The 15,209-nt window shown below is 32.2% G+C and overlaps 2 protein-coding genes across 2 annotated transcripts; one reads left to right on the top strand and one right to left on the bottom strand.

Annotated features, from left to right (window-relative positions):
- Positions 1–9,075: 9,075 nt before the first annotated feature.
- Positions 9,076–12,014, top strand: LOC107930738 (probable pectate lyase 4). The gene is made up of 5 exons (XM_016862457.2): positions 9,076–9,343; positions 9,427–9,778; positions 10,626–10,836; positions 10,918–10,986; positions 11,664–12,014. Exons 1-5 carry the CDS (start codon positions 9,217–9,219, stop codon positions 11,895–11,897), a joined length of 993 nt encoding a protein of 330 aa, XP_016717946.1. The 5' UTR covers positions 9,076–9,216; the 3' UTR covers positions 11,898–12,014.
- Positions 12,015–12,343: 329 nt separating this feature from the next.
- On the bottom strand, positions 12,344–14,096 carry LOC107930739 (60S ribosomal protein L35). Its single transcript, XM_016862458.2, has 4 exons — positions 13,732–14,096; positions 13,479–13,614; positions 12,713–12,869; positions 12,344–12,600 (listed from the first exon to the last, which is right to left on the bottom strand). The coding sequence occupies exons 1-4, from the start codon at positions 13,733–13,735 to the stop codon at positions 12,526–12,528; spliced, it is 372 nt and encodes a 123-aa protein (XP_016717947.1). The 5' UTR covers positions 13,736–14,096; the 3' UTR covers positions 12,344–12,525.
- Between the last annotated feature and the right edge of the window lie 1,113 nt (positions 14,097–15,209).

Genomic DNA, 15,209 nt, shown 5'->3' on the forward strand with positions numbered 1-15,209 from the left:
GAGGTGCTCATGGGCCGGGTCTATAAAAAATTTCGACCCAGGTCCTAGGCCCAGGCCCGACTCAAAATATGGGCCTGAAATTTTGCTCAGGCCCGGCCCGGCCCATTTTTTAAATAAAATATTAAAAATTTATTTTAAAAATTAAAAAAATTAAAAAAGTATTTTAAAAATATTTTTAAAAATATTTTAAATTTAAATTTTTTTTAAAAAAAGTATTTTAAAAATATTTTAAAATTAAAAAAATTTTAAAAAATAAATATATTTATTATATTGGGCCAGGCTGGGCCGGGCCCGGGCCAAAAAAGTTGTGCCCGAGGCTCGGCCCGTTTTCTAAACGGGCCTCATTTTTTTCCCAAGCCCATATTTCGGGCCTATATTTTTACCCAAACCCTCCCATATTTCAGGCGGGCCGCTCGGCCTATGAGCACCTCTAGCATGAAGGGACCCGGCCCCATCCAAAATTTTTCATTTAATTTTTTAAAAATCTTAAATTAGTAAAGATAAAATTAAATTTTGACCCCTCCTAAAAATGATAAAAAAATGATTTAATTCTTTAAAAATTATAAAGATATAGGCTGTTAAAATAGTGAAATTGTATTTTTATTATCGTAAAAATCACAATTTAATTTTGACCCCCCTAAAAAGAATTTTCTGACTTCGGCCCTGTTTAAAATTCAATGATCCTATACTCTTCTATAAAAACATGATTACTTTGTATGGTAATTTAAGTTTCCATAGAAATTGCCTTATTTTGAGGGGGACAGGAAGAATGGCCGTGTTTATATTTCTTACCTGAACATTCGTGAGTTCTTGAAAATAAGCAGATTTTACAGAAAACTCACCATCTTGGGAGTGTGTTTTAATCTTATCTTCATGTGTCCATCAAAAGGTGTTTTTGTATCCCACAACCTTTGCGTATTCATATTAACGATCTCATTTATACTTTCTTCTTGACAAAATGGTCCTAACTGCTCCAAATTTCTCCATTTATTAACATTTTGCCGACGTTTCTATTGAAATTTAGAATGTTTTAACACTTTGTTTCACTATTTAAAATATTTTTTTAAATGTAAATTCATTAATTTATTCAATGAATGAACCCATACCATTTAGAGAGAAAAAAATAGTAAATATTCATCGTAGATGGTGCAGGACAAGCTCCATCAACATAACAAAGGCTTTAGCCTTAGCATCAATAGAACATTATGGCACGTTGACAATTGGCTTTGTCACAACTTAAGCACGACGTATTTGGAGTGATTGCAAGCACTTAATACGATAGGGAAATCAGTCCCGGTTAGTCCCAAGCGGCTAGCAAAAATAGACAAAAGAATCTAGCATTCACCAAACTAGAGAGGCGACAACAAAATAATCCCTAAAACCACTTGTAAAACTAAGATTGCATGCATAAGCAAGACTAAAAAAGTGCTACAACAGCAGACAAAAACTTCTAAAACTGAAGACTTTTATTAAACAGTGGAAAAATAAACAAAAATTTATAAAACTTGAGACAACATGGGTCCAAATCGACACGTGAAATCATTTATTATTTTGAAATACTTTCAAAACAGAAACAAATAAAGAAGTTGACGAAGAGCCACCCACTTTTAAAGAAAAACTACTGGTGGTCGATAGAGTTTTAGCGAACAATAGACATCATCAACTATCCATCACAACTTGTGAAGACAACAAAGATACTCACAAAATAGATCTGCAAAGCTTTAATGGCTAGCTTATGCATGCATTTTTATAAGGGATGGGCCTGGTATTTTCGACCGAACAGACGGTGGCGTTATGACGAGAAGCTTCCTAACGTTGTGACTACGGACGACGTCGTGATGACACAAATGGGGTACTATTTAAAATACTTTTATGTTAATGATTATATATTTTTATGATTTAATTTACAAAAGTTTGATCACTATTAGTAATTTGGGTCGGATTAGATTGATTTAATTTAAAAACGGTAAGCTAACGTGACACGTTAAATCATCATTTCAAATGAAAATTTTAAGTTAAATTTTAACTCTAAACGAAAAATATAGGGACCAATTGTATAATTTAACCAAAAAATTTTGTTTGAAATAATGATTTAACATGTCACATCAACTTATCGTTACACCGTTAACAACAATTAACGACTCAGTGACTAAAATGTTACAACACGTTAACGTAAGTGACAAAAATGTAACATTTCAAACATAAGTACTAAAATGTAACATGAGGTAAATAAAAATGACTGTTTTGATGGTTTACCTTAATTTAAATACAAATTTGATTAGTTTTTAACTAAAGTAAAAGCATTTATTTATCATACGCTACAAATAGAAAACACAAAGTGATTCCAATAAATGTTTAATTATTTATATCTTTATTGAGTAAAAAAAACAGATAATAAAATCACGAGACATTGGTTTAGTGGTAATATTGAGATTGTAATTTTTTTTTATATTATGCATGTTTGTTTTACGGTTTATGTTCAGGGTTTATGGTTATCCTTCTTAATAATGTTGCTTCTAAAGTTTGAATCTGCGTTTTCCCCTTAGAAGTGCAATATGCCTTATTATTGCATCCGACCACTTGTTGGTAGATCATAAAAAAATTTAAGATTTCGAATATGAGTGTTACTATATATAAATAAGTTGCTTTTACTTCAAATGGTTAATTAATTAATTATTAAGTTTAATATTTATCATGATTTATTATTATTATTGATTAAATGCTAAAGTTACATATTTTATGTAATTAAATTGGTTAATTTATGAGAATGCACCACTAACTTTGCCATATTTATTGAATTTTGTGCAGGAATGCAATTTGGGGCTAAATAGAAGAAAAAGGGAACAATTGGGCCAAATTAAAGAAAGAAGCAAAGAAGGAGGGCCAAAGTAGAATTTTTCCTATTTTAATTAGCTGAAAATTTTGTTGATTTAGTGGGGGAGATTATTTTGGGATATTTTTGGTCATGGAATATTTTTTTTCTTAATTTTCTATGACTAGTTGGCTCCTAATTTAGTAAATCCTCTAGTATAAATAGAGCATGTATTGATCATCAAATCATCAATCAAATATCAAGCATTCTTCTTTCAATACATTCTCTCTTTTCTCACGTAGCTTTGTTGTTTCTTTAGTTTCCTTTCCTTCAAATTTTAATTTCCAGTAGCTAATCACCATTTGCAATTCCTTTTTCAATTTTTTTTCCAAATAATCAACCACCCCACTTTAATATATTCCAACTCCCATACTCAATCACATCACCCACCTTTTCACCCATTTACCTTAATTAATTTATCAAATACCAACATGTCCCAAACCTTAGCCAACTAAGCCCATTTTCAGCTTTAGGCCGAAATTAGCCTCGTCAAAACCCGTGAGTTACGAACCCGAGCCATTTAACTCCTAAAATTCTAGTACTTATTACTTCTTCGGATTAAGAGTATGATTTTGTCAGTTCATAAAGTCAGATCAACACTAAGTCAAAAAAGACGTCGTTTGATTTGGTGTGATTAGACGTACAGTTGGAATTCCGAAAAGAACGTTGTACAACCCAATTTTGCCCAGACCCGGGCCCAAGAACCAAAACCAATTAACTCACCCAACTAGCCTAACCCGGAACCCAATTACAAACAAACCCAATTACCATTAACCTAACCTACCCAACCCATTACAGAACGGGCCCAAACCCGAGGCCCAATGTCTTAGCCCAGTAAGCTAACAGCCAAAACTAGGGTTTTAGAAAGTTTGAAACCCTAGCGCCGCACCTAGGCGCCGCCTCCCCCCTTTAGCCTTTTGACCTTTTGGCTCCCTGCCACCGCCGCTGTAGTCACGTCGCCACCGCCACGGTCACATCACCGTTCGCCCACTTGCGCCGTCACCTGCAAAAACACGCAAGAAACAGTAGCAACAATAAGAGAAAATAAAAAAAAACTATGTAAATAGACTATAAAAACCGAGGATCCCCCACTGCCAAGGGGTTCGGGTTTTGGTGATTCTCTGTTCTCTTTTTTGTAACATTCAAAAAAAAATCAAAAAATCAAAAGGTGATTTTGTTTTCTCGTTTTCGCATCTCTTTTCTCATATTCGTTTTTTATACATACACATATATATATTTATTAAAAGCAGTTTATTTGCGGAAAATAAAAAAAAATAATAAAAATTTTACCTTTTTGAATTTTCCTGCCACCGCGCCGGTACAGTGGGCCGATGATCGGCGCGGGGAGGGTTTGGAACCCTGAAAGCTTGGCTGTTGAGAGAAAATGTGGAGTTTTTTTTAGGGAATCGGTTAAAATGATTTTTTTGGAAGAAAATGGGTTTAAATACCCAATCCCAAACGGCGTCGTTTAAGCCTTCTCCGACCCGCGCGGTGACCCGACCCTGGGGGAGGATCCGCTCGTTTTCGCTAAATGGACTAATTGCGCCATTGGTCCCTTTGATTTTGTAGCGCTTTCAGGGCAGTTTTCCGCATACTTGCGATTTCGACCATAAATTTCTCTTTTGTTTCAATTTGGTCCATAGACTATGGGTTAGGACTGCACTTGAACGGCGTCGTTTGGCTGGTGTGGGATATTTTCCCTACTGATCCCCCTTTCCCTTTTCGCTTTTGAAATTAGTCCCTACGTTGTTTTCCTTTTTTTAAAAATTATCCCACCTATTTATTTTAAATTGTATTTTAATCCCTTTTTATTATCTTGTTATTTTATCATTTAAAATGCGATACTGTGCTTTTCATGTTTTTTTTTTTATTTTTCAAATCTTGCTATATATATGTATGTATATGCATGATGATATTTAATAATATATATATCATTTTATTATCCTTTTAATATACATGTGTATGTGTTTACATTTACCTTAGTTTTTATATATCTATATGTCTATGTTTCTAGAATACGTATTTGTATACACACATTCATGCGTATTTCTTAACCTACATATATACATATACTTGCATATTATATATGTATATATATATTTGATTACACATTTTATTTTCATGAACATACACATATTTATATCTTTTTGTATATATCTTAAAATCCTTTTTCTATATTTTATAAGTTGTATATACATATTTTCTTTCATTTTACAATGTATGTATGCACCTATTTTTCATATGTACTTCATTATTTTCATATTCCATAATTTTATACACCTACGCATATATATGTACATATTTTTATATATATAAATTTTTTCCTTCTTTTTAATATACTTTATATATATATTTTATATATTTTATAATTTATGCATACACACATATTTTAAATTCATGTCCATATACATCTCTTTACATTTGCAATTATATTCAATATTTATTTATTTCATTTTCATTAGTATTTTAAATGATAGATTTAATTTTGTTTGTTTGTATATTTTATTGTTTGTATGTTGTAAGGTCGACTTTTATCTATTTTATGTCGTTATCGCATTTCATATCGTTTTTATACTTTCATATCCATTATGGTTTTACCATGTATAAAAAAATGTAATTTGCTTTCGTATTTTTGTTATGGTTTTCGTGTTTTTATTATACTCGATTTAACAAAATTTGTTTTGAATAAATAATATTTCGTGTTTAGATTCGAGAGGATCGTACCCTAACTTACTGGGTTTTGATTTTCACGATAAATCTAAATGCACGAATGTTTTTAAACTCAAGTTTTAAATGATCCCGGGATTTTAAGAAAAAATCGCGTCCTAACTTACTGGTCGTGATTTCATTCTTAAATCCGAGATGGTTAAAATATCTTTTAAATAAGCATTTTTCATTCGTGTATTGGGAATTTGAGACATTGTATCCTAACTTACTGGATATGATTCTCTTTTTTGAATAACGTAAAATATGCTTCTTTTTCAATTTTCTTTATATAATACAAGGATCGTATTTTTAAAATTCTTCAAAGTTTTCAATTTTCGACATTAAGACATTAAGTAATCAACTAGGTACCAATTTTGGGCGTATCGAGGGTGCTAATCCTTCCTCGTGCGTAACCGACTCCCGAACCCGTTTTTCTGAATTTCGTGGATCAAACTTGTTGTTTTAATAAAATTAAACCGTTTATTAAAAACAACCACTTTTACGAGGTGACCCAATCACACCTCATCAAAAAGGATTGGTGGCGACTCCCGTTTTCGTTTTCATTTTTCAAAACCCAAGTCGACCCCGTTTTCATCCAAAAACATGGTGTCAACAAACGTTTCTAATCGGTTTTCTGTGAACACATTGGCGTGCCAAGTGGAGATTGCTGTTTGGTTTCGTCAAGGGAAGTAGTAACCGGATTTAAATGTCCCATGCGATTGAGGACATTGGTTCGAGCTAGGCTCTTCTAGAACGCAAAGTTGCCGGAGTTCTAAATCACGAACGTTTCGTGGTTGTTCGATCGGTAAGAATTAGTTATTGGACGTTCCATAACTAATTTACACAAGGAAGAGTTGGTGTCCGAGGCGTCCTTGGTAGCTATAACTAGCTTATTGGAAAAGAGGAGTTCATCCAATTTCGAGGATCGGTTCAAAGACGAGGAAATTCGTGTCTAAAGCTGAGCTCATTCTAATTAATTTTTCTTAATATTTATTTCCCGGTTTTTATTATTTTGTTTTCAACTTTTACTTTTGATGTTATTTTTCTGTTTATTTCAGGTTTTCAAATTTTTATCCCCCCGAACGTCTTGGGCACGACAGCTGCCCCGACATAAATCTGCTCAAGCGAGCAACAATTTACAGTAAACCTAGTCTCTGAGGGATCGACCCTACTCCCTATACTGCTTAAATCGCAAATTAAGCGTAGGTCTATATTGGTGGATTCGACTCCCATCAATTATTATTTATTATTGTACTTAAAAGAACTTTTGTTTAATAATTTTAGGGTAAATTATAAAAATAGTCATCTAATTATTTGCGTATTTTTGTTTGGTCATTTAGGTTTAAATTTTTTTTTATTTTAGTCATTAACGTTATCGAACTTTAATATTTTGGTCACTCCTCCATTAAATCTTTAGCAATCATGTTTTTATTGGCATAATAAATTTATCCCTCTAATATTTACAAATCCTATCAATTTAGTTCTAAATTTAAAAATTAACAAATTAACCCTCAACTTTACACATTCTGTCAATTTAGTCTTGATTCTTAAAATTAAAATTTTAAAAAATAAAAAAATTGTTTAAAAGTTTGATTTTTTATAAAAATACATACAAGGTCATGAAAGTATTTATAAATAAATGAATATATTTTTCTTATTTTCTAGCATGAAATTTATTAATAAAATAATAATATTATAAATAGAACAATTTAAAAGAGAAAAATCATGAAGAAAACTTAGATATATTCAACTTTTCTCTTTTTCAACATTAATGATTATCGTATTCAAATTGGGTCAAAAACTACATCCTAAGGTCAAAGAGAGTGAGAATCAATAACTTTAGGTAGTTGCGCATAATAAGTTCGTTGTCCTTGAGGGCAAGTATGATTGGAGGTATATAGGTGAGGATAAGGTATTGGAAACTAAGGGGTTCGATGGTGCGATGGAGGATGCGGAAATTAAGGAGTTTAAAGTAAGGGTTATTAGGACCGATGGTTGTGGGCTAAGGCGGTGCCCAACACTCGGCAAATTTGACGAGGACTAATAAGCGAGGCCAGACATATAATAAAATGTGTTATTTATAAAATAAACTTTTTTTAAGAAAAATGAAAAGTTTGAATTTAGTTTAAGTCTTGTTTGTGGGGTTTTTTTAAAATATTTTATTTATAAAAATATTATTTTAATAAATAAATTTCATGTCAAAAAAGAAAAGAAAAAATGAGTATTCTTTTATTTATAAGTTTGTATGTATTTTTATAAAATCTTATTTATTTTCATTGAAAATTAAACTCTTATATTATTTTTATTTTTATTTTTAAGAATCTAAATTGATAGAATGTACAAAATTGAAGGCTAAATTTGTTGAAATTTTTAGAATTAAAATTAAATTGATAGAACCTGTAAACATTGGAGGGCTAAATTTATTATTTTTCCAATAAAAATGTCATTGTTAATTATTTAATGGAGGAGTGATCAAAATATTAAAATTAAATAACGCTAATAGGTAAAATAGAAAATTTTAAACCTGGTGACCAAAGTGGAAACATGCTAATAATTGGGTAATTATTTTTATAGTTTATCCATAATTCTAACTTAAGAAACTTAAAACACAATCAAGTTAGATAATAATTATTGTCTTAATTATATTGGATACAATGTAGAGACATTACACTCTTAACGAGAGAATACATATTCAAACCTTAGAAATGGCATTGTTAGGAGGGACAGCAATGAATGGAATAACAATGAACTTTGAACATAGACACTAAAACAAGCATAAAAAATACTAAAAAAATATCTTAATTCTTACATACTTAAATTTATGCTAAATTTTGTCGCACCCATTTATCATAAAAAAAAGTTGCCCATTGAAAGTCAAGGTGGATCAAAACTTGTCGAATTCGAGTATTGTTGTTATCCCTATATGTTATATTTTACTTTCTAGTAGAGCCAAATCAAATTTTATTTTATTTTATTTCATTTTTATACATTTGTAACGAGTTCAAACACGGCATTGACTAAAATACCAATAAATGCTTTTTTTTAAATTATGAAAATAGGTCAAATTTTTGAATTTACGGGAATGGACTGATTTAGGAAAACCCAGACAAACAGATTTGCAGCTTGTTCCTAGATAATAAGGGATTGCTTCCTCTTTTAACTAACATAAGATTGAAGGGTACAGTATACACATATCTCATATATCATATTGCTTAAAAAAAATTAGACTATCGATCTATATAAAGTCACTTTTAGTGTTGATTTGGCAAAAAGCACTTCAAGATAGAAGCTTTTTTCTGTCAATATGCTGAAAATGCGTCTAGTTGGAAGTGTCATTTTATTGGTGACACACAGAAAACGCTTCCAGCTCAAAGCGTTTTTCTGAGTTTTCCCTAAAAACACTTCCAGTTCTAAATTAGCTTATTCTCATAAATATTCAAAAATTCGGCCTATTTCTGTAATTTAAAAAAAAACGGCATTTATTAATATTTCAGTACACGGCTTATTCAACCCGGCCAAAAAGCAATTTTCCCACCAAACACGCCTTAAGTAACGGAAAGCAACGACTTCTCAGAACATCTCGGACACCAATAAAACGACAGCGTACTAAGCAAAACAACAGCAGCAACAAAAATAACATGGCATCGCTTCCGTACGCCGACGTGGACAGTACCCAAAGAGCAATCGCCGGTCAAGCCGAGGGCTTCGGCCGGTTCGCCGTCGGTGGTCTCCACGGCCCTCTAGTCACGGTCACCACTTTATCCGGTCCGTTTCCTCTAAATTCTTCTTTCAACTTAATTTTTTCCCTTTCAAATAACACTTATTTTTTACATATAATTTCCTTGAAGACGACGGTCCGGGTTCTCTCCGAGACGCTTGCCGGAATCCGGGACCGGGTTGGATCGTGTTCAAAGTGTCGGGAACAATCCGATTATCGACGTACTTAAGCGTGGGCTCTCACAAGACAATTGATGGACGAGGCGAAAGGGTAAAGCTGACGGGGAAAGGGTTGAGATTGAAAGAATGTGAGAATGTGATTGTTTGTAATATGGAATTTGAAGGTGGAAGAGGACACGATGTTGATGGGATTCAAGTAAAGCCAAATTCGAAGCATATTTGGATCGATAGGTGTAGTTTTAAAGATTATGATGATGGCTTGATTGATATTACTAGAGGAAGCACTGACATCACTGTTTCTAGGTAAATTTTCCTTCTTTTTAATGGTTTTTAGTGTTGATATTTGAAATTATTGTTTGAGATGGTGTTGGTTTATGTGATTATTGTTGAAGCAGATGAGGTTAGAATTTTAGGGTAAAGTAGTGATTGGATTGAGCTTTAATGGTTTCAATATTTTTCAATCTAACATATTACAAATTAAAATGTATGCTAGAACTTGGTGATGCAAACACTGAAAATGGTATTGAATGTGAGGATTAAATTCTGGGTTTGTTTTGGTTTCTGCAAATCTTTCTCCTAATAGATGCTTGGGAAGTGTTTTATATCTTAGAGGATTGTATCAAATATGTGTCATATACAAAAACTTCAAAGGAAAATGAAAAGTTAAGTACTATAGTTTTGTAATCAGTGAAACAAAGATTGATGGATTTGTGTTTTCAATTTTTGTCATTTTGCCCCTTAAGGATTATCTTATTCTAATAATTAAGCCAATGATGCCTTAGTTTAATGGCAATGTTAAGCCCTGAGATCTTTGAGATTTTGAGTCTTGTGTGTAAGTTCTCTTTACATTTATTTAGGCTTGAGGCCATTGTGTGCGGCCGTGTCTGGATATATTCTGGTTATCAGTTTGATCATGCATAGTTGCAGTTATTTAGATGTATTGATTGTACTTGTAACTGTATAATGGTTGAATTCAGAGTTGTAGAGGGTTTTTTACATCATTTTTGTTTATTCAATTTAGGCTCCCCTACAATGGATTTTATGAAATGGTCTTTTGAATAAACTGGGTAATAATCAGTGAATTGACATTGGATTCTGGGTTTTAATGTGATTTCAATGTTGTTTTTTCTGCAATTTCGGTGCCCCCCAGATGTTACTTCACTCAACATGACAAGACAATGCTCATTGGAGCAGATCCTACTCATGTAGGAGATAGGTGCATCCGAGTGACGATCCACCATTGCTTCTTCGATGGAACTCGGCAAAGGCAACCTCGTCTTAGATTTGGGAAGGTTCATTTGTATAACAATTACACTCGAAACTGGGACATTTATGCTGTTTGTGCAAGTGTAGAAGCCCAGGTAAATGTGTCTTTCCTTTTTTCTGTTTGATGGAAATAGATAATGTTCTTTCATAATTGTGTATATTTTGTGTTTAATCAGATATATTCTCAATGCAACATATATGAAGCAGGAAAGAAGAAGAAAACTTTTGAGTTTTATACCGAGAAGGTGACAATCTTTTACTAAACAAAACCTAACATGATGATATACTTGTGATTTGGACGTATTTGGTTGGTTTTGGATCATGTCAATTCGGGCTTTTAAAATTATTGTGTCAATTCGGTATTCAAAATTTTTCAGGTATTTTCAATTCAATAAGTTTAGGGTTTGGATCAATCTTAGATTTTGGACATTCAGGTTTGAAGCTCGAATCATTTGAGTCCTAGTCACTTAATATTCGGGTTATTTTAAGTTACTTGTTTGGATCATATTTTGGTTCGAGTCAGGCAACTATAAGTTATTGATGTTTTACTATCAAATCAGTTTGAGCCAAGTTCAGGTTGAAGATGATTATGTCAGGTTCCCCAATTTAAAAGCTTAGTTCAGATTGTTTGAGTTCTAGTCACTTTGGATTAAGGTCACTTCAAGATACTTGTTTGAACCATTTAAAGTTTAGATCAGATTTAGGTTTGGATCAATTCGTGCTCAAGATGGACAAGTTTAAGTTTATAAATAAGGTTGAGTTGAGTTTAGTTTTGAGTTGATTGGGTTGGGTTGTGTTTCCAATTTAGGTCATGGCGGGTTTAGTTGATTTTGAGTTTAAGCCATTACTTGTTCAAGGGTTCAGGTTGATATCATTTAAACTTGAATTTGTTTTGAATGCCGCTCTTGGCCCAAATATACAGGCAGGGGATAGGGAAGAGGCGAGTTCAGGTGTAATAAGATCGGAAGGAGACCTGTTTTTGAATGGTGCACAATCATGCTTATTAGCAACAAGCGGTGGGGAAGGAAGTGTGTTCCACCCAAGTGAATATTATAAAACATGGACAATGGAAGCTCCCTCGGACTCTTTGAAACAAGTTCTTCAAGTATGCACAGGTTGGCAACCTGTTCCTCGGCTTCTTGATCACCATAAGTGATGATTGTATTTAGTGCTTTTTTCTTTATGAATCTAATTTATGTGTTTTAAATAGCTAACGAGGGGTAAAAGGCTATGGAAATCCTGTATTAGAAAATAAATTATATTTTGCTCTCCATTCAAAAAGCATATTGATCTTTTCTGATAAAAGTTTATGCATTTATACTGTTAAAAATTAACGTGATTAATGATATAACCAGATAGTGATACATAAAATACCGCGTATATATCATGCTAACAAAAACCAAATTACTCAATTTAATCTTCAAAATATGTTATCATCAAGAAAGTATACTTTTTGAAACCATTTTAATACCAACCAAATATTCCATTCTTTATACAAAGATGAGCAAATATTTTTTATCAAATGGGAAGCAAACGAGGTTTCAATAATATCGAATTAAAACTTCTCAAACTAATTGGATTTTAATTTCACTCATCAAGAAATGCAAAAAATCCATAAATTACCATTCAATCAAAAAGACCAGAATCTTGGTTTTTAACAAGGGGACAAAAAAGAGTTTCCAAACATGAAGATTGAAACAAAATCACAACTCGGGTTTTACGGAAGACGATGCTAGAAAGTAAAGAGCGAATCGATATGTAAATAGAATGTGAGAGATCCTACCCTACACCTTAATGGCATACTTCCTCATTGGGAAGTACATTTCCTTCTTCTTCTCCCTTTCGGTCTTCAAAGATGCCTGCAAAGCAAAATAACAGATGTTCAATGATTTGGGTAGTTCCTATAGAACCTGATGCTGACAAGAATTAACAGATATTGCTTCAACCGAAATCAAAAGGATATGCTTATACCTGGTGCTTGGTAAGCCTTCTGCGGATAGCTCGGGTCTTCTTGGGACGGAGATCGAGAGGCAAGAATTTCTTCTTCTTGTATGCCTCCCTCAATGCAGACTTCTGCTTCTGTGAGATTACAGTCAGAACTTGAGCAATGGACAGCCTCACCACCTTTCTGCATCCACAACACCACCAGACTCAGAACAAAGTTCCAAAACCAATGAATCGATAACCAAAACACTGGAAAACCAGAACAACAAGACCTCAAGTATTCAACTAAGAAACCGTAAACAGAACTTCAAAAAAGCAAAAAGCTTGACTTGTCAACCAAACCATTTCAAGTTCATTTGCACAGCTTTCTATTTCACTTCTCGCAAAGTCAGAAAACGATCAAACTCAAGTAAAAACAGAGCATATAGCAGAATAAACATCAATCCAAACATTATTCCTCCATAGAAAAAGTAAAATCATGCAGCTTGCTATGCATGAAAACCAGTTTCTTACATTGTATTCTTGAAAACCATTAGTATTAAAATTATATTTATTAAAACAAAATATGCTATTCAAATCAGAAGAAACATTTCATTCCACCCATTTCTTAATACTTTATCAATTATATAAATTACATTTTCACTAAAAAACCAAAGAAAATTACAATTACCCATTTCTTCAAATAAACTAAGAAACCAAATCCCAATTTATATGCTCAATTAAACATAAACTTAAGATCCATAGCTAAAACATAATAAAATCAACAAAAATGAGAGAGAGGAATAAGGTTTACATCTTAGAAAGCTTGTTAGGTGCACCACCGGTAACTTTAGCAACGCGAAGAAGAGCAAGTTCAGCTTTGAGATCTTTCAACTGAGCCAAAAGATCGGTTTTTGATTTCTGTCGCAACTCATGAACCTTGATCCTTGCTGTTTTTATTTATTTATTTACAAAAAAAAAGTTAAAAATCCGTGTTCATCATTCTTCAAATTAACGATAACATGTAAGAAAAACATAGAGAATTTACAGGCTTTTTGATCAGTTACCCATTGCTTTGCTTCTTTTGCTGTTCTGCTGCAGGGACGACAACGGCGGCCTCTTTCTGTTTTCAGGGATAAATATACGCTGAAACCCTAAATTTAAAGAAGCGAAGGGTTTTTTAAAGTGTGGAGTTTGCTTGGGCCTTACTGGGCTTTATTTCTTTCTTTCTGGTTTCAATAAAATTTGATATTTTTGGGGCGTAATCTTCATTGGAATCATGAAATTTAAGTATGGGAATTAAAATAATACACTAATTATATCCATAATTATAATCAGTATCAACAAGTGTCGGGTACAATTAGAAATTGAAATGGAACGGGGTGGAGGTAAGGGAGGATGTTGTTAACCGTTTTATAATTGGCATGTTTTGCTCCACCATCTATTTCGTTATACTATGGATGTATAATCTTCAAAACCACGACCACCCTCATAGATATTGGAAACATTCATCCCCACCTCACTCACTCCGTATCAATTTAACATTTACTGCCTATCTTTAACAATTTCAATCTTTTGAAAGTCAAGTAAATATTTAAATATATTTCTTAAAAACTTGGGGAGAGAGGGATACTGTCATAACACTAAACCAAAGCTATGAATTACAAAAAAAAAATTTAAAAAAAATTAAAAACTAGAGAAATTCTCTCTTTCCGAGAGCATAGGAAGAAGAAAAAAAATGGTGGAAGTAAGCGGGTGGCTTGGAGGGAAAAAATGGGTTGAGGAAGAAGTCAAATTTAACAATTGACATGGCATGCACAGTTAGCTGGCATTAAGGATTTAACGATCGAGTGACTAAATTGTAAGTTTTTTTTATTTGGGTGAGTAAAATAAAAGCGCCTAAAAAGTTGGGTGACCAACTAGATAGTTTACCCTATAATTTTTTTTATATATTTGTGTATATTAATGAATTTTAAACACACGTTTGTGTTCTAAATTGTGGTTTTCACACGCGTATATGGGTGATAGGATTAGGGGTGAGCAAAACTCGAATCAATTCAAAAAAAAATGATTTTTTTTAATTTCGAGTTAATCGAATCGAGTTATTCGAGTTATTCATTTTTTTCAAGTCAACTTGAATAAGTAATCCGAGTTTTGAGTTTTTGTCGAGTTGAATTTGACAATTCGAATAACATATTGGTATAAATACTCATTTGGTTCTTATCAAAATTAAAATTAAGCAAATTGATCTCTCTAAACAAAAATTACAAAAAAAATCAAAATGATTTTAAAAAATTCAAAATATTTATAAAAATTCTAAAATTTATATTTTTTAAATATATATTAATTTTAAAAAAATTCTAAAGAATATATAAAGAAAGTTAAAATTTTAAAAATTTTCTAAAATAATAATTTTGAGACATAAATAAGTTAATTAATGGTTCAAATTTATCATACTAAAGTATCTTATTTTTTTCTTATTTTGCTTTGAAAAAGTTTTCAAATATATATGGTTTCAAATTTATGTACTCTAACATTGAATTAG

Source organism: Gossypium hirsutum, chromosome D10 (genome assembly GCF_007990345.1).
Source record: "Gossypium hirsutum isolate 1008001.06 chromosome D10, Gossypium_hirsutum_v2.1, whole genome shotgun sequence".
NCBI lineage: Eukaryota > Viridiplantae > Streptophyta > Magnoliopsida > Malvales > Malvaceae > Gossypium > Gossypium hirsutum.

Coding starts and splice junctions, on each gene's coding strand:
- LOC107930738 (XM_016862457.2), top strand. CDS start 9,217: ATGGCATCGCTTCCGTACGCCGACGTGGACAGTACCCAAAGAGCAATC. Junction 10,837..10,917: donor GTGCAAGTGTAGAAGCCCAG/GTAAATGTGTCT, acceptor GTGTTTAATCAG/ATATATTCTCAATGCAACAT. Junction 10,987..11,663: donor TTGAGTTTTATACCGAGAAG/GTGACAATCTTT, acceptor CCAAATATACAG/GCAGGGGATAGGGAAGAGGC.
- LOC107930739 (XM_016862458.2), bottom strand. Junction 12,870..13,478: donor CCTAACAAGCTTTCTAAGAT/GTAAACCTTATT, acceptor TTGTGGATGCAG/AAAGGTGGTGAGGCTGTCCA. Junction 12,601..12,712: donor GAAGGCTTACCAAGCACCAG/GTATAAGCATAT, acceptor TTTGCTTTGCAG/GCATCTTTGAAGACCGAAAG.